This window comes from Musca autumnalis, unplaced genomic scaffold (assembly GCF_047663935.1).
Source record: "Musca autumnalis isolate F117 unplaced genomic scaffold, ASM4766393v1 scaffold_5, whole genome shotgun sequence".
NCBI lineage: Eukaryota > Metazoa > Arthropoda > Insecta > Diptera > Muscidae > Musca > Musca autumnalis.
In genome coordinates, this window is record NW_027412088.1 from 171036645 (window position 1) to 171055780 (window position 19136).

The 19136-nt window shown below is 33.1% G+C and overlaps 1 protein-coding gene across 4 annotated transcripts in view; it reads right to left on the reverse strand.

Moving 5' to 3' along the window:
- Positions 1 to 1841: 1841 nt before the first annotated feature.
- Mlp60A (Muscle LIM protein at 60A) overlaps positions 1842 to 19136 on the reverse strand; it is a 28114-nt gene continuing 10819 nt past the window's right edge. For 2 of the 4 annotated variants that reach the window (XM_073992109.1, XM_073992110.1), the window contains 6 exons: positions 13532 to 13661; positions 12633 to 12729; positions 8019 to 8115; positions 4401 to 4697; positions 2247 to 2570; positions 1842 to 2182 (listed from right to left, as the gene is read on the reverse strand). In XM_073992109.1, the coding sequence (XP_073848210.1) occupies positions 1912 to 2182; positions 2247 to 2570; positions 4401 to 4697; positions 8019 to 8115; positions 12633 to 12729; positions 13532 to 13661 (1216 nt within the window). In that variant the 3' untranslated portion in view covers positions 1842 to 1911. Of the gene's footprint in view, positions 2183 to 2246; positions 2571 to 4400; positions 4698 to 8018; positions 8116 to 8850; positions 8936 to 9053; positions 9151 to 12632; positions 12730 to 13531; positions 13662 to 19136 lie in introns of all 4 variants that reach the window. The other 2 variants (XM_073992111.1, XM_073992112.1) reach the window with 1 other exon arrangement.

Sequence of the window (19136 nt, forward strand, 5' to 3'; positions counted from 1 at the left end):
CAACTGCATCCGCGGATGCAAACCTTTTGCTGGGTTATATTTCAAATAAATCCTCATAAACAAGGTTAACCCTGCAAAAGGCCATAATATAAACATGGCCTAAGAAACCATTTGAATGATCAAGATCAGATCAAATGCGCTTGTATGAAATGGAGAGCGTAGGAAGTGAATTCATTTTTTAATGGAGACTTTTTATAGTACGTTTACATATAACCGGATTTAACAAACCCACTGGGTTTTAAATCTCAATTCCATTGCTTATATGTCAAACAAATCCTCATAAAGAAGGTTAACCCGGCAAAAAAACTCTAGTGTGTACGGAGTTTTATATTGTATTTTTTAATTATTCTGGAATATCTTGCATTTTTAAAGTCATTAAAGACACATTTCGAACTATGCTTTTTAAATTCAATGTAATTACTACATCAAAAGACTGCGGAGTGGATTCTAGCCGCTGCGCTACAACTGGTGTTATAGTAAGTTTACATTTATGAAATCCACTCGATTTCAGCTGTCAATTCCATTGCTTAAACGTCAAATTAAATCCAATGGATTTCAGATGAGTTTTCATTTGACGTATACGCAAAGGAATTGACAGTTGAAATCGAGTTGATTTCGTAAATGTAAACCACGCATTACATTATTTACTTTAACAATTTGCGTATATCCAATTGCATGGTACAATAATACAGGTAGCATTATCATGCCAGCTGATGGTAACATAATGTGTCAATTGCATTGAATTGATGTCAAATTTTGATATCTTATGTTGCCAACAATTGCCGATGCGGCTACCTGTGTATTTGTACCATGTCCAATTGTCCAACGTACTATTATAGTGCGTTTACACTATATTTTTTTGCCGGGTTAACCCACTTCGAGAGGATTTATTTGACGTTTGCGCTATGGAATTGGCATTTGAAATCCAAACCCACTGGGTTAATCCGGTTAAGTGTAACCGGGCTATTAAGCCGCTTTTAAATCTAACCAGATTTGCGTCAATTCCATAGAATATATAACAAATAAATAATGAATTTGCGCTAAATACTCGTTTAATGAACAAGTATAAAGCGAGTTCTATCCCCTTAAATGAAAACAAATATTTTTTTGGTTTTTGCGTGGTTTTAGTTTATCTTTATTGTTAAATTGGTTTTTAGTTGTTGCAGTTTGTTTTGTTTTTTGTTTGTATATAAAACTATGTATATGCATGGCACTTCTTCATCTTTCTTTCTATTATTATTATTATTATTTTTATGATTATTTTAACATTGTACATTAAATAATAGCAGTAAAATGATAGAATTCTAATAAAAAGTATATATGTGTGTGGTATATATATATTTATGTGTATGTAGAATTATTGTCTCCTCATTCGTAATGATGCTTCTTAATATACTATATATGTATGTATATAATATATATATGTGAAAATGTGGGCAAATATTGATGGTGTGTTTGCTGTTTTGCTTTGGTTTGTTCTTTATAATCAGGTTTTGGTTCTTGTTATTTAAAAAAATATATATAAAGTATAAAAAAGAAAGTTCTATATATATACATGTATATATATATATTGCAATAATTCGAGATTGTCGTTTTTTTCTAAATGTTCCTCAACAAGAAATATTAAAAAAATACATATGTATTTGTTTTTTTTAATTTATAACTATAAAAATACGTTCGTAAGTTTTTTCTTTGGGGGTCGTAACTTCCGTTTTGTAAGTTGGTTTTTGGTGTATTTTTGTAGATTTATTGTTTCCGCGTACGGGATTTATTTTTCGTTTTAAAAATTAAATTTCGTTTTGTGAGTTCAGGATTTTAAATCTACGGCGTTTTTCATTTCGTTTTCGTTGTTGTAGTGGTATTTTATCGTAGGCGATTAGGTTTCTTTGTTGTAGTTGTTGTTGGAAATGTTTAAGCCATAGTCAAAGTACCAGCACCGAGACCGTAACCAACACCTTTAGGACCAAAGTTACGACCATAACAAGACTTACAGTAGATATCACCATCGGGACCATCATTCAAATTGGTGGAATCCAAAGATTTGCGACAATCGGCACAGTGGAAGCAACGCTTGTGCCAGATGCGGCTCTTGCTGATCATTTGTTCGGCAGCAAAGACGGCATAACCGCAACGTGGGCAGCCGCTGGAAGATTTGGCTCCAGCAAAAGGCTTGCCATCAGTACTAAAAAAGGATGGAGAATATTTATTCTCAAATATTTCCTCGTATGAAATCAGAGATAACTTACTAGAGATTGCGTGTTTCACCATCACCAGTGCACACCAAAGTAGGAGTGTGACCAAAGCCGAAACCTTTGGGTCCATAAGCTTTGCCATAGCAGGCCTTGCAGTAGATTTCCTTGTCGGGAGCATCACAAGCCAACATCGAATCAAGTGGACGATGGCATTTACAGCAGTTGTAGCACTTCTTGTGCCACATGCGACCCTTGGAGAGCTGTTGTTCGGCAGCAAAGACAGCGCCACCACAGCGGGGGCAGCCCTCACCTTCAGGAGCTAAAATTGAGGTAGTGCTGGGTGGAGCAAATGGACGACTAGCGGCAATTTGTTCTTCACTGTAATAGACAGGGAAAGGACACTCAATTAAAGCAAAAATTCATAACAAGACTGTTTTGATGTAAATGAAACTAATAGTGCGTTTACATATAACTGGATTTAATAAACGCACTGGGTTTGAAATGTCAATTCTCATAAAGAAAGTTAAGGCGGCAAAAAGGTATAACATAAACAGGCTATTAGCACGGCAAAAGGCTCTAAAGCCCACTTTACATCTCAGAGGTAAAACATGCGTCATTTAAGTTGTCAATTCCATTAAATATCTGTCAAATAAATGACGTATTTGCCCTAAATACTGGTTTTAAATGTACACATGGTGAATGCAAAAGGCGGTTAAAGGCCCAAACTCAATGAGCTTGTTTGCAGCTTTCTTCGCTTTCTGGCGTCATTTCAATAATGAATGTCGTTATTCTTTTACCAGAACTGACGAAAGAAAGCAAGCAACGGCCTGATTGAGTTCGGGAATTAAGTTCTGTTTATTATAACAGTCGTGTAAACATAGCTTAAGGCCGAATTTACATAAAATGGGCTTTAATAAAAAGCAACGTTTAAGCTGAAAACAGATACAACGTTTGATTAAAGTTTTGCGTTGGGCGTCGAGAAAAAAACAACAACAACAGGGCGACGACGATACCAAAGTCCAGCGTTTATGTGTTTGCCGGCATATATTTCAAATGAATTTGAATTTTTCGGCATCATGCCTAACAGTGTAAAAACGGCCAAAACGACACAAAACTTTACCCAAACGTTGTATCTGTTTACAGCTTTAAAGCTGCTTACAGCTGCTTACAGCTTTAAAGCTGTAAACAGATACAACGTTTGGGTAAAGTTTTGTGTCGTTTTGGCCGTTTTTACACTGTTGGGCATGATGCCGAAAAATTCAAATTCATTTGAAATATATGCCGGCAAACACATAAACGCTGGACTTTGGTATCGTCGTCGCCCTGTTGTTGTTGTTTTTTTCTCGACGCCCAACGCAAAACTTTAATCAAACGTTGTATCTGTTTTCAGCTTAAGTTTTTATTTTCTTTGAATATCTGTCACATAAGTGATATTTGTTTAAAGCGTCTTATTTAAGAACACGTTTAGGATGAGGATTTATTTGACATACATGCAATGGAATAAAGAACAGAAATGCAACGGATTTCGTGAATATAAAAGTACTATAAAACCCCGGTTACACTTAAGCGGATTTAAAATGTCAATTCCATAGCGCAAACGTCAAATAAATCCTCTCGAAGTGGGTTAACCCGGCAAAAAACTCTAGTGTAACCGTACTTTAAGATAACATTTTTATTTTTACATGGAACCTAAACACCAGTTTTGGGAAAATACATAATTTATTTTGAAAAATGACGCGTTTTACTAAAACCTCATTGATGTAAATGCACCATAACTAATAGTTTAAAGTGACATTTACAAGGCACACATTCGTGCGTCCAAAAGAATACACAATTTAAATTATGCAATTTTAATTTGACCCGATTTAAAGCCGAATACACATCCAAGGTTTCAGTAAAGTTGGCCGTCATTTCTGATAAACGACTAAAAGAGCAAGGAAAACAAAGATTGAATGTTTCCTTATTTTTTATCATAAATGACGCCAAACTCTACTGAAATACTATGTTTACACTTACGAAATCCACTCGATTTCAACTGTCAATTCCATTGCTCAAACTTCAAATGAAATCCAATCGATTTCAGATGAGTTTTCATTTGACGTATGCACAAAGGAATTGACAGATGAAATCGAGTGGATTTCGTAACTGTAAACATAGTAAAACGTTGGATGTTTTTTTTTCGGCTTAATTGTCATGTCATATACTTACGTCAAACCATCAGTTTGCAAGAAGCCAGAACCGCAAGCGAAACCATAACCATGAGGACCCCACTTCTTGCCATAGCAAGTTTTGCAATAAACTTCACCATCGGGACCATCACAAGCAATGATCGAATCCAAAGTCTTGGTACAGTCACGGCACTTGAAACATTTTCTGTGCCATTCACGACCCTTAGACAAGACCTGTTCGGCAGCAAATACAACACCACCACAACGAGGACAACCTTCACCGGGACGAGCTTGAATCTTGCTTACATCAATAACAGCGGTACGAGGAGCCATTTCACTGCAAAAAAAAAAAAAAACAAAGAGGATTTACATTAAAATGTAAAATTATAAGCCATATGATTGAAAACGTGATTTATAACATAAACAACAAATATAATGATATAGATTTGACAAAGAATTTTACCAGGTTTAAACGGGAGCATGATTTCACATGGAGGCGGGAGATAACATGTCTATAGACAAATTTCTGATGAATATATCTGTGTAGAATGCGCTCTTTTTATAAGACTTACGCTATATTTACATTACAGCTTTTTGACAAAAAGAAAGTAAACCCCTTTATTAGGATTTATTGACGTATATGCAAAGAATTTGACAATTTAAATCTACTGGATCTACTACATCAAATTAGGTGTAAACGTACTGTTATACAAATCTTTAAAGCATTTTACACTTGCACTTATGCCGGATTAACCTTCTTTATGTCGATTGACATTTGAAACCCAGTGGGTTTATTAAATCCGGTTAAGTGCAAATGGGGTATAATACCCCGGTTACACTTAACCGGATTAACCCAGTGGGTTTGGATTTAAAATGTAAATTCCATAGCGCAAACGTCAAATAAATCCCCTAAAATCGGGTTAACCCGGCAAAAAACTGTAGTGTAACCGCACTATAGTCAAATTAGAGCTGGCAAACCATCGATATTCCCAACATTAGATATTTTCGATAAAATGTTTTAAAATATCGATTGCTATCGATATTATCGTTAAGTTGTCATCGCCATTAATTTGGAGATGAAAATAGCGGAAATGTCAATGATTTTCTTGAAATTATCCAAAAGTAGTTCACAGAAATGTAAAGGAGAATAAACAACTGCTTTTATTTTATAAAAAATTTAAAAAAATATATTTTATTTTACCGGAAAATGTGTGCGTGTGACTACGGACTTATGCTTGGTTTACATTTAAGAAATCCACTCGATTTCATTTGTGAATTCCTTTGTGTATACGTCAAATGAAAACTCATCTGAAATCGATTGGATTTCGTATGACGTTTGAGCAATGGAATTGACAGTTGAAATCGAGTGGATTTCGTAAATGTAAACATAGTATTACTTTCTTACACACACATAACCGAAAAGCAGCGAAATTTCTATTTATTTCAATGGATTTCAGGTTAGGGGTTTTTATTTCGATAATATCGATAGGCAAAACTATCTATCGATATTAAATTTTTAAATAATAATCGATGTTATCGATAGTGCCATCGAAATTTTGCCAGCTCTAAGTCAAATAGATCACAGTAAAACAGTTATCGGATTAACGAGAGCTAATGTAAACCTACTCTTATGAAGCGGCTAGCCGACACCTCACATTAGTATGGTAAATGGTTGGTTATATTTTATATGTCGATATAATCGATATATTACCTCAAGAGAAGAGGCCTGTCCGATAACCTAAAAATTTGTACAAACTTTTACCAAATGCTGTTCGATAACAAACTTGTTCAATAAAGCTCGGTACACATTGTCAGTTTTGAATGACAGCTTTGTTGTTGCTTGCTAGTGTGGCCGTTCATTTTTGTCATTCATCATGCAACCGCAAAATGTTTTGTGGTTGCTGGACGGTTTGACAGTTATCGATAATTGCGAAATATCGACATTCAAAACTGACAATTGGACTGTACTGCACATTTCTACACATTTTTACTATTTTTTTCGATAACATAAAGGAAAAATCGGTTATCGGAGTAAAAATGTGTAGAAATGTGTAGTACTGGAACAAACCAAATGTGTACCCAGCTTAAAAGAGAACTTGCAAGAACTTTTTAGTTCATATTTATATTAGGCAATTTTCCTTGCGGCAATTGTCAGTTGAGGGAAAGAGAGGTGGGGCATATGGTAACCCTTTGCCTCTCAACACCCTCTCTCACCAACAAACTGACACTTGCCGCAAGGAAAATTGCCTAATGTAAATATGGACTAACTTGCAAAGTTATCGAACAGACCTAAGGAAAAAAGCGGCAAATACAGCTAATACATGGTCTGTTCCAGAACTGCAAGAATCTACTACTTTTTACTATTTTTTCCGATAACATAAAGGAAAAATTGTTATCGTAGTAAAAAGTAGTAGCTTCTTGCAGGTTCTGGAACACAGCAACAGTGTTTACACATGGCAATGTATATTTTCCAACATAATGCTTGGCTTACATTTACGAAATTCACTCGACTTCAACTGTCACTTCCTTTGCGTATACGTGAAATGAAAACTCATCCGAAATCCATTCGATTTCATTTGACGTTTAAGCAATGGAATTGACAGTTGAAATCGAGTGGATTTCGTAAATGCATAACCAAGCATAAGGCCGATGACAAATAGACCAAAATTCTTAATATTTATATGTATATGTATGGGGAAATATTTCAATATTTTAATTAACAAGTCATTAAAATCAAAGTGTGTGGTAAAATTTGGTATTTCCTTGTATTTGTAAATGCCAAGATTTCCTTGAAAGACCTTGATTATTACAAAATGTATTCAAATTTAATTACGAAATACGGAAGAATAACAAATTGAAAAAGAAATAAACACATATTTTGTGGAAATATTTTTAATTGTGTGATGGGTGCATGGAATTCAAATGAACGCAACGTAACATTTTCTCATTTGTTTTTTTTTCCTTTTTGTGTGTTTACATTAGAAAAGTGTTGATGATTTGCTAGACGTTTTGCTTTTATCTGGGGTAATTAAGTATATAAATTTCAAGAATAAAAAAAACGAAATCGAATATACAGCGTACGTCTATATATGTATCACATATAGTATATATAAAAATGAAAGCCAGAAAAAATTCTTCTACGTGTGTGAATTTTCTTTCATTTTCCAACAAATTATATCTCTGCAGACATGAAGAATAGATTTAAAAATATATTTTTAGTCATTATGGTGTAGACAAAAAAAAGCAAAAAAGAAACAACCACAACAAGTGTTAAATTTATAGAAATGCACATCATCATCATCATCATATGGATTGTGGATGGATGGTGGTATATAGGAACATGTGTATTCATGTATTATGATACATACTATACGTATGAATATTTGGGGTATACATTTTTTGTGTGGTTAGATATTTTTGTATTCTTGGATCAGTTTCATTTTTTAGCTTTCTACCAGAAAATGTGTGGAAATTTCTTTAAAATAGAGATTGAGCATGTTCTCTCTCGCTCTCGTTTTTTACCTACAAACACAATTACAATTATTAACAGCAACAACAACAAGGACAACGATAGGTGAAAATCTATTTTAGTTTCGTTTTTTAACTAAACACTCATTTGAACTATGGACTGAATCACACAAATATTGTTTTGAAATACCTTTGTCTTTCACAATCTTTAATATCAGACATTAGACCTAATGATGACATGCCTATGTGTCCATAACCTCTTGTACCAAATCGTTGGGCATAACATCCTTTGAAGAAATTAACATGTGATAGATAATTAATTATAAAAATAGTTTAAAATGTGGGCAATATATTTATGAAATTTGTATGATATTGTGAGACCACAGAATCAGATGATAGGTTTACATAGATGTAACAGAAATTTATAACGAATACTAAACGTTAATGTAAACACGGTTTAAACGTATGAATAGTCCATTCGCTATAGCGCTACCAAAGGCCTTGGTACATAAGCTGGCTCACCTGGTTGCCTTGCTTTCCTGCTTCATTTCTGACAAAGCATAAAATAAAAGAATAAAGAAAGCCGAGCCAATTTCGAACTAGGTTGCCCTTTTCTTTCTTATTCTTTTATTTTTTGTTATGTCAGAAATGAAGGAGGAAAGCAGGGCAACCAGGCGAGGCAGCTTATGTCTCCTCACAACATTCGTTTGTGCCGAAAACACCATAAAAGTATGAGAAAAGTTTTACGTCATTTCTGACAAATGTATATAGAACTGCCGCGCCAAATTCGAACTTTGTCGGCCTTTTTATTTTATTATTTTACCAGAAATGACGCAAAACTTTACTCAAACGTTTATTCTGTTTTCGGCATCAGAGAAACCGCAGAATAAATACATGTCTTAATGTCAAATCTTTGAAATTTTTTATATCTTCTACGGAGACTATCGACAATCTCCAATATGGGGAATAATTTGGCAGTTTTGAATACTTCAAATATATAATTCTAACATTTTCTTACTTACCCATTGGCATAGCAGTCAGATTGGAGAGCGCCACCACCTTGGCCATAGCCGTAACCCTTGGGACCGAATTTCTTAGCATAACAAACTAAACACATGGAAAATAAGACAAACAAAACAGATAAAAACACAAATATTACAAAATTTCCACAAAACATTAATTGGTGTATGTATTTCGAATTCGAAATCAAAACATTCGAACTTACGTTTGCAGTATATATTCTTATCGGGACCTTCACAGCACTGAATGGAATCTAGACCCTTTGCACAATTACCACATTTGAAGCATTCCTTATGCCAACTCTAAAACACAAAAACAAGGACATGAAATATACACAAAACAATTAACAAATAGAACAGTTATACTCTCATGTAAAACACATCAAACAAATTAAAACAATACAAAAGAAGAGTATCGCGATATCCGAATCAGCATTAAAAACTTAAACTTGGTTTAAACTATGCACTTATACGACGATTAAGTGCATAGCCTTGATTTATTTGACACATATTGTATGAAAATGACAACTAAAATCGACTGGATTTGTAAAACCAAGCTCATTCTAAACGGTCATTTTAAACGGTAAGTTTGGTCCTATAGTTTTAAATCTTACAGCTTTCTGGCTAAAATAGCATTTACGTCAAACAATTTTTAATAAAAAGCACTTATTTAAGATGTCAATTACATTGAATAACTGTCAAATAGGTAAACAATTTCAACCAATTTAAAAGTACGTTTATATATAACCGGATTTCACAAACCGACTGGGTTTCAAATGTCAATTCCTTTGTGTATACGTCAAATAAATCCTCATTAAGAAGGTTAACCCAGCAAAAGGCTATAATATAAATATGGCCTAACCTTCTTTATGAGGATTTATTTGACGTTGACATTTGAGTTTATTAATTCCGGTTAAGTGCAAACGGGGATAACTTTACTCTTTTATATTTCTTATCTCCTAAAAAATTAAATTTCAACTAAATGCGAATTTGTGGATAGGAAGGACGCCGAAAGAGGAGAATTTAATTTTTCTCACCTTCGAGAAACTGTCAGTGTCTTTACGCCACCTTATAATTGCAAGATGGTGTGAACTCTGCTTAAGGCCTAAACGATATTTAGTCCCGGGCCACACTACAGTAATTTCACTGAAATTTTGATATGAAATTATGCGTCTCTAGATCGACGTCCATAGTAGAGTGAAATCATAAAATTGCTGTAGTGGGGAATTCGATTTAAGAACACCTAATTTCACGAAATTTTTTAATGAAATTCACGCTAGTGTGGACCGGGACTTGGGCCATGTTTATATTATATGTTTATACATAAGCAATGGAATTGACATTTGAAACCCAGTGGGTTTGTTAAATCCGGTTATATATAAACGTACTATTAGAGAACTTTCGTACTAGAACTTTTTCCACTACTATGGGTTTATTTTGATCTATTTGACACTTGTTTTCATACATTTTCAGTCATTTAAATGGAGATAAATCAATTGATCATGGTAATAAGCGTTCATATAAACGTACTCTTGCCATAGAACTTATTGGCATGACCCAGCAAAAAATTTTGGAAGTTGTGCAATTGGAGTTATGATTTCACAACATCTTTCGATGTAGTCCAACAGAGTTATGAAAAATGCACTCCGTTTTATACATTTTATAAGCAGTTGCTGTAGAGATCCCTACAGAAAAAACAGTTGTTTGATCCCTACACAAAAGACAAACAAGAGTGTAAAGATTTCGGAGAATTTGTTATAAAATAAAGAAATAAAAACTTATGTTGCGAACATTTTTGCGGTAATTCACGAGACGGAAATGTTTAATGGAGCAGAGTTGGAAGCCATGTCGAAAGCTGAACTAGTGATGGGAAGGCAACATAAAAAAACCTTTTGGATGATGAAGCAAAATCATATGCGCTTGGATTAAATTGAGAACTGAAGAAGTAAGCTCAAATGTGATTGAATTCAATGATAACTATTTTTTTAGATTTGTGTTTATATAATAAATATAATAAAGTTCTTTGAGTTCTTGTTTTACACAAATAAAAAATTAATTTTATTTATTTTGGGATATTTCGCAATGGCTTGCATTTTTATTGCATCTTAAGACTGATTAAAAATGCAATCCGAAGAATGAATATAAAATCAATCCAAAGCTCTGCATCTTATGCCTTGATTTGGATCGAAAATGGAGTGCATCCTAGCTGTGTGCTGTGGAAGCAAAATGGAGTGCATCCCAGCTGCGCGCTCTCTTGTAAAATTCATAATTGAATTCATAGGAAAAGATGTACTCCAACGGCAATTGTACTGTACACTGGAACTGATTAAACTGCATCCACGGATGCAAACTTCTTGTCTAGGTCCACACTAGCGTGAATTTCATTAAAAAATTTGATGAAATTAGGCGTTTCTAGATCGAGTTCAATACTAGAGTAAAATCACGAAATTCCTGTAGTGGGAAATTCGATCTAGAAACGCCTAATCTAATGCAATTTTTTAATGAAATTCACGCTAGTGTGGACCGGGGCTAAATAGCTGTATCTAAATGTATTCGAATTAAAAATATATTTTCTTTTACGAAATCCAATAGATTTATCTATCAATTGCATTGATTATACGTCATATAAAAACTCAGCTGAAAACCAATGGATTTAATTTGACGTAAATGCAATGTAATTGACATATTAAATTTACTGGATTTAGTAAATATCGTGATAAAATAATAAGGGGGCGTAAAACGACCAGCTGATTGGTTTCACATTTTCTGCTAAAAATGAGTTGTTGTGCTACTTACGTGACCTGATAAATAGATCTTGGTAAATATAAACTTCTTCAAAAATATGAGTATACACGTCAAGTAGATCCCAAAAGAGCAGTTATCGGAATAATGAGAGCTAATGTAAACATACTCGTATGATGCTACAAGCAGATACCTCAAGTTTGATTGTTAAATTGTTGGTTACAGCACGTTAAATGTAACGGGATTTACTTAACCGAATAATAGCAAGTTTACATTTACGAAATCCTCTCGATTTCAACTGTCAATTCCATTGCTTAAACGTCAAATGAAATCCAATGGATTTCATATGAGTTTTCATTTGACGTATACGCAAAGAAATTGACAGTTGAAATCGGGTGGATTTCGTAAATGTAAACCAAGCATAAGATTCAACTGTCAAATCCATTACGTATACGTCAAACAAATCCTTAAAAAGGAGATTAACTAGGCAAAAAGCTCTGATGTAAACATCGCGTTAAGTTGGACTACAATGCTGAATCCCACGGCAGCGGGTTCTTTCGTACCGGATTGAGCTGGAACCATTGTGTTTCGGCCAGCGGCTGCCAACCCAGCATTAAACCTATGCTTCTACGTAGGTTTAAATGCTGCTACAACAACAATGCTGAACTACAACTGGATACATTTTTCCATATGAAATCTTTCATGATTACCAAACTGTTTTTGATATTGTCGGAACGTCTATGTCAAATTATGAGCTCATTTGCTTTGTCACTTGTAAACCCATTTTAAATAGTAAACTACAATAAATTATTATAGCGCGTTTAAACTGAACATTTAAATACTGATCACTGTTATATTTTCTACAAATATATTTAATACAAAAAACATGAAGTTTTGTTTCTCGTAAAAACACACACAGACAATCATAACAAATTACTCGTTGTCATTATCACAACTAGATAAACAAATAATATGAACATGACACATGATTTGTGATGTGTAAATGTTTTTCTTTTCACAAATATTCGCTGTACGTTAAGTACCTCTACAATAGATTTCCTTATCTGGACCATCACAATGCATTGTAGAATCCAATGTACGATTACAGAGTAAACATTTGAAACATCTTCTGTGATATCCCTAGTAAAGTTTGTTTTTTAATTTTTGGGCATTAGTTGTTTGATATATTAAAACTTCCATTCCATGCATTATTGTCAAAGAAGAAATTAGCTTCTTTTAAATCTTATAAAGTTCTCGGTACATATAGACATTCCACTATAGTTTACATATTTTTGTTGTACAGACAATATGTCAATATAGATGTAAAATAACCGAACTGTTCGAACTAGTACCCCGTTTGCATTTAACCGGATTTAATAGACCCACTGAGTTTCAATTTAATAGACCCACTGGGTGTCAATTCCATAGCGCAAATGTAAAATAAATCCTGATAAATAAGGTTAGCCCGGCAAAAAGCTCTAATGACAACGCCATTTAAGTTGCCCATTGCCTTTTAGGTTTTTCCCGGAAATATCTTAATGGGTACTTTACACGATATGTTTTTTACATATGAGTTGTCACTTTGCATATACATTTTGTATTTAAAAAGTGACAACCCATATGTTAAAAACATATCGTGTAAAGTACCCATAAGGAAAAAAAATCCAGTTTCTTATGTACCGAGGTCTTCACTTTGTCCACATTTACATAATCCATTGGATTGTAATTGTCATTTACATTGTTTATACGTCAAAGAAAGTCATTGAATTTACTTGACGTGTATTCATTGTAATTGTATATGCAATTGAAATCCACTATATTTCGTAAATGTAAACGTAATATTACGAAAATAAAATCGACAAATAATGCACAAAGAAGCGTCCATATATCAATATCTTATGACAAGAATATAAGAATATAGGCCATGAATCAAAATACTTACTCTGCCACGGGCCAACATTTGTTCAGCAGCATATACATAACCACCACAACGAGGACAACCTTCACCTTCTGGAGCTTTGGCAATTTTTTTGGGTTCCAAACGAGCACCATTACGAACACCCTCAAGTTCTCTGCAATAGAGAGATAGAAAGGTATTCAACGTTAATAAATAAAGTAAATAAGTAAAAAATAAGAATTTTGCAATAAAATAGGCTGTAGCAGAAGTTGTCTGTTAATTGTAATTATGCCTGTCCGTGTACTCGATAATAGCTGTGTCTTTTTACGTGATAATTAGTAATAATTATTACTAATGTTGCAGATTTTGACAGTTGTATAAAGGAAAAGTTGCTGAAAAAATATTTCGGCAACATTTAGTAAGTATGAAGACAAACCTATTATATGGCCGGTTACCGTACCTTATAAATTGGTAAAAGTTGTAAAAGTCGTTAACGATTTTCATATAAATTTTGTGTACGGGACGCAAAATGTTTAAAAGTGGTAAAAATTATAAAAACTTTTTAGTTCTGGAACAGAGCTATAAATAGCTCTATACCGATTTATTTGACGTAAAGTGTATAGAAACAAATGTAAAAGTTGGTTTACAGTTATAAAATTCAGTAGCTTCACTGTGAAAGTTTCAAAGTGTAGCATAAGAGTCAGATAAGTCCGCAAATGAAATCCAGTTGAGTGGACTGACAATGGGAATGACAGTTCGGTTGGAATGAAAAACGTCTTCTCAATTTCATTCAAAATTTCCCTGCAGTTTAGACACGCAAATAATGTTTGTGTAAATTTTATGAATTTCCTTGTTCTTCTTCACACTCATTTACACGTTTGACTATTCCTAGTAATAAAGGTGCCATCAGACCATCTGTTTTTTTACGTATGTATGTTTAGCTTGTATATTCACATGCAAATTCATATGTACAACAAAATTGTCACTTTACATACAAGCTCTGTCCCAGAACTAAAAAGTTTTTACAATTTTACCACTTTTACACATTTTGCTTTCCCGTACACAAAATTTATATTAAAATCGTTTACAACTTTTACCACTTTATAAAGTATGGGAACAGGCCAACAGTTTATGATTTTTGCTGTCATACTTGGTTTTGTTTTTTTTTGTATGACATAACTTAAAAATGTAATGGGTACTTTACACGGTATGTTTTTTACATATGAGTTGTCACTTCTCCAATTCAACAGAATCAATCATCGCTTGCTTTGCTTGCTTCCCAAATGTCAAATTATAAAGGAATTACAGAGCCTCTTTAGGAGACTCTGACATTCGTTTATAATTTGACATTTGGGAAGCAAGCGATGATTGATTCTGTTCTGGCCTTTAAAGACAAAACTCAATGGATTTTTCTTGCTTGCGTCGCTTCATTTCTGATAAAATAATAAAGAAATGTCGAGACGAATTTGAAATAGGTGGTCTTTTCATACAGGGTGATTTTTTTAAGTTAGATAGAATAAATAAATAAATAAATAAATAAATAAATAAATTTACTTTGAAAATCAGTCGTCGATTCGCGCAACTTATAGACGACTTCGTCATTTGTATGGTGTACATAATCGTCCATCTGAACAAATCGTGTTTCAGCACACATTCAGCCGCGTAGAGGGCTGAAACACGATTTTCGTATGATTTGACTTTTGACTTAAAGCCGGAAGAACATGTAACTTAATGAATTAAGCCAGAAATCCTCTTATGTGACGAGGCCTTAAGCTAATTTAATTTTGACATGACAATTTCGTATGCACTGAAGGTGAGAACACAATCAGCTCTTAGCTTAATTTTCCTGCTTAGCTTATTTCTTCACTAGGCCGCTTATTTCTTGGTATCACACATCGAAGCGTAAAAGTCATGGCGCTATAAACATAATTAATTCAATATATCAAATAAAATCCAATTTTTTAATTGTTCGTAAATAATTAGTACCGAACATAAAAATTACAGCCAGAATTCAAAAGTTCAAAAATTTTCAACTTTGTGGCCTGAAGCCTCGCTTCGTTGTGGTCTGTCTTATCGAAAGCAGTTCAATTTCTTTTTTCCGCTTTGAAGCGAGGCGGAAAAAAATAAGCAACAAAAATCCATTGTGTTCTCGCCTTAACAGACATAGGAAAAGTATGGAAAATTTCTTTCTTAATCGCATCGCAAAAACAATTTAAAAAAAAAAAAATAAACACACAAGTTAACATATTCATTAAATTTGACATGACAACAACAATAAATTTCAAATGCATAAAGAATTGGCAACAAATTAAATTTCGAACAGCTGCATTGTTATTACGCAAAGAAGCATACGAATATCTTTTAAATTGGCAATGGCCAAACAACACCCACGCTATAAATTTTCTCATTAAGGGAAAAAATTGTTTCTGAGTAATGCAAAAAGAAAATTTCATGACAAATGTTTTATTTATTTATTATTATTATTTTTTTTTATTTTTTTCTTAAACAAAAAACAGTATTTGCAACAAATATTTATTGAGTTCAATGACATCTTAAGGTCGCCTGACACATGCAGTTCCTAAAAGTCAATTATTAGGACTAAAGTCTATCAAAAGATTTATTTTTAGACTTAAGATCAAATATTTCAGTTCATTTTTGTCAGTCATCAGGCAATCACAAAATATTTTGCGGTTGCTGGACTGTTTGCCATTTATCGATATTTCCGACAGTCAAAACTCATCTGTGTACCTTACTTAAAATTCTTATGCATTTATGATAAGTGTTATTATTCAAAAGTATGATATAATCATTTGTTTAATAAACAAAACTGAAAAATGTTTATAAAAGAAATGTATTATTTAATTTATAAAAATAATGAATACAAAATGAGGTCAAGATTTTATATTATTGCATCACATCTAATGACTAGGACCGATAACATTTGCCAAACAAATTGGGGTCAAGGTTTTTTACACTTGTCTAACTACTCCTACTAAATATCACCTATAGGTATAAAATTTGATTTCTATAAAGTTTCCAAGGGTATTAGGCCATGTTTATATTATAGCCTTTTGCAGGGTTATAGTACTTTTATATATAACCGGATTTAACAAACCCACTGGATTTTAAATGTCAATTCCATTATTATATAAATATATAAATATAAGAAATGGAATTGACATTCGAAACCCAGTGGGTTTGTTAAATCTGCTTATATATGAACGAACCCCGACTTAATCTTTTCAGTCTTAAATTAGGTCAAGGTCTTCGAGGAATATTTTAAGCTATTTTTAATATTCGCTCTGCAATGATGAAAAAATATTCAAAGTGTCAAGAAGTTAATACAGTTATTTATAGCTATATTGTCATCCTTATACATATAATTTAATAATATTAAATTAAGTTTTCGGGATTTTAGCCTAATGCTATGTTTACATTTACGAAATCCACTCGATTTCAAATGTCAATTACATAGCTCAAACGTCAAATGAAATCACATCTGGATTTCATTTGACGTTTAACCTATGGAATTGATAGTTGAAATCGAGTGGATTTCGTAAATGTAAACAAAGCATAATTTTCGTCTTATTAAATCACATATTGCCCTTTTAAATGTCAAAAGATGACTTACATTTAAATACCTACACATCTAGATACATTATTTCCTTTCAATATACTTAATCAATTGTTCTATACTAGAGAATATCATTACAACAAGAATAAATAAAGACTTATGTTGTGATTTTGTTTTTCACGTCTCCAATGTTCTAACTTAAGTTGTAAATATAAGTAAACCTAATTTCATGGACAATCTTGATTCCATTTGACGTACAACATATAAAAAACATCTGTCGACCAAATCAAAATAAAGACATTAGGTGTGTTCGTTTACTTAACAATATGTACAAGTCCAGTAACTTCTTGTAATCGACTAAGCTCTTTAGCATTGTACTGTAGAGTAAACGAACACACATATTATCATAGTGTTTGTGCAAAAATCTGCAAACTGCAAAAATCTAATATTTTTGAAATGTCGATAACTGTCAAACTGTCCAGCAACACCAAAATATTTTTTGGTTGCCTGATGATTGACAACAATGAACGGCCACACTGGCAAGCAACCGATTATTTGAGTGTGTACCCCGCTTAAGTTCCCTTCCACATTAGCCTGCGTTTACACATGACATACTTGCCTGTGTGACGTAGGCGTCCCGACAACTGCAAAAACAAGCTCTGTTCCTTTACGTGAAAGAATCCTCAAGTTTTACTACATTTTACTCGAAAAGCGTTCCTTTACTTTTGACACCATACAATTCATATGGGAGCAGTTTACAACTTTTACTACTTTTGCCGGTTTTACAATTTTCAAAAGTAAAAGAACAGGCCAATAGTTAAAAAATTATGAATTGGTGTGTCTTTTTACTTACTAAATGTTGCTGAAACAATTTTTTCAGCAACTTTTCCTTTATACAACTGTCAAAATTCGAACTATTTGTAATAATTATTACAAATTATCACGTAAAAAGACACAGCTAATGACTAATGTAATTTTACAACATGGTTAAATTTCCTTTTATACGTTTTGTACGTATTTAACCGAATTTAACGATTCAATGGACATGGAATTCTTCTGGAATAGATCCTTGAATTCATAAATTTCGTTTCTGACTCTGTTACATGAAATGTTCTTCCTAGATTGCTATTTTAAATTACCTGCAACCTGCATTGTTTCTGTTAAGGGTAATGTTTCTATACATTGTTTCGTAAATATTTTTTGTTGCATTCATTAGGTACCCAGCAAAATTTGAAGGAAGGGGTTCTATGCGATGACGTGATTTCGTGGCATATTTTGCATTGGTTCAAAGCAAGTCGTGAAAGATCCGATCTTTTCATTAGCATTTAAACCCATGCAAAGGAAGTCGTGAAAGATCCGATCTTTTCATCAGCATTTGAATCATTTGTACAGAACACTAGAAACAAACAAGTCAATTTGTACATCCCTACATGTAGCGACATCAAAACAAAAGAGTATACATTTCCAAAATTTTTGTTATAAAATTACAAATTATTGTAATCGACTAAGGTCTTTTGCATGGTACTGTAGAGTAACAATTTGTAAAAGTTTTAAGTAAATGAACACACTAATTATAGCTTTGTTCCTTTACTTTTTTAATGGTAATAGTGGTAAAAGAGAAAAGTGTCAAAATTGCTCTCTCATGAACATTTTTACCAGAAAAGTAAGGGAACGGAAAATTGGTAGAAATATACAAAAATTAATTTTCGTCTTTTATTCCACAGTTTTTAATTTAGTTTTGTCAGCGTTCGACTTTTTCTTCTGCTTTTCGTCCATTTTCTTCTTCATTGTGAAATAATCGTTAAACAAAAGTCGAAAAATCAGTTCTGCCATTTTTTACCTGCAGAAATTTTGCTGGTAGCCTGTGGTAGAAGAGAAAGCCATTTTCGCTCCCTCTCCTCTCTCACTCTCTTAAAAATTGCTTCCAGTTTTGCCACTTTTCGGGGTTAAGGAACGCTTTGCAGGTTAAAAATGGTAACAAGTGGTAAAAATGGTAACCTTAGGTAAGTAAAGGAACACAGCTTATGTCTTGTATTTTCAATTGTAGGTGTGCGAAACATTTTTTCAGCAACTTTA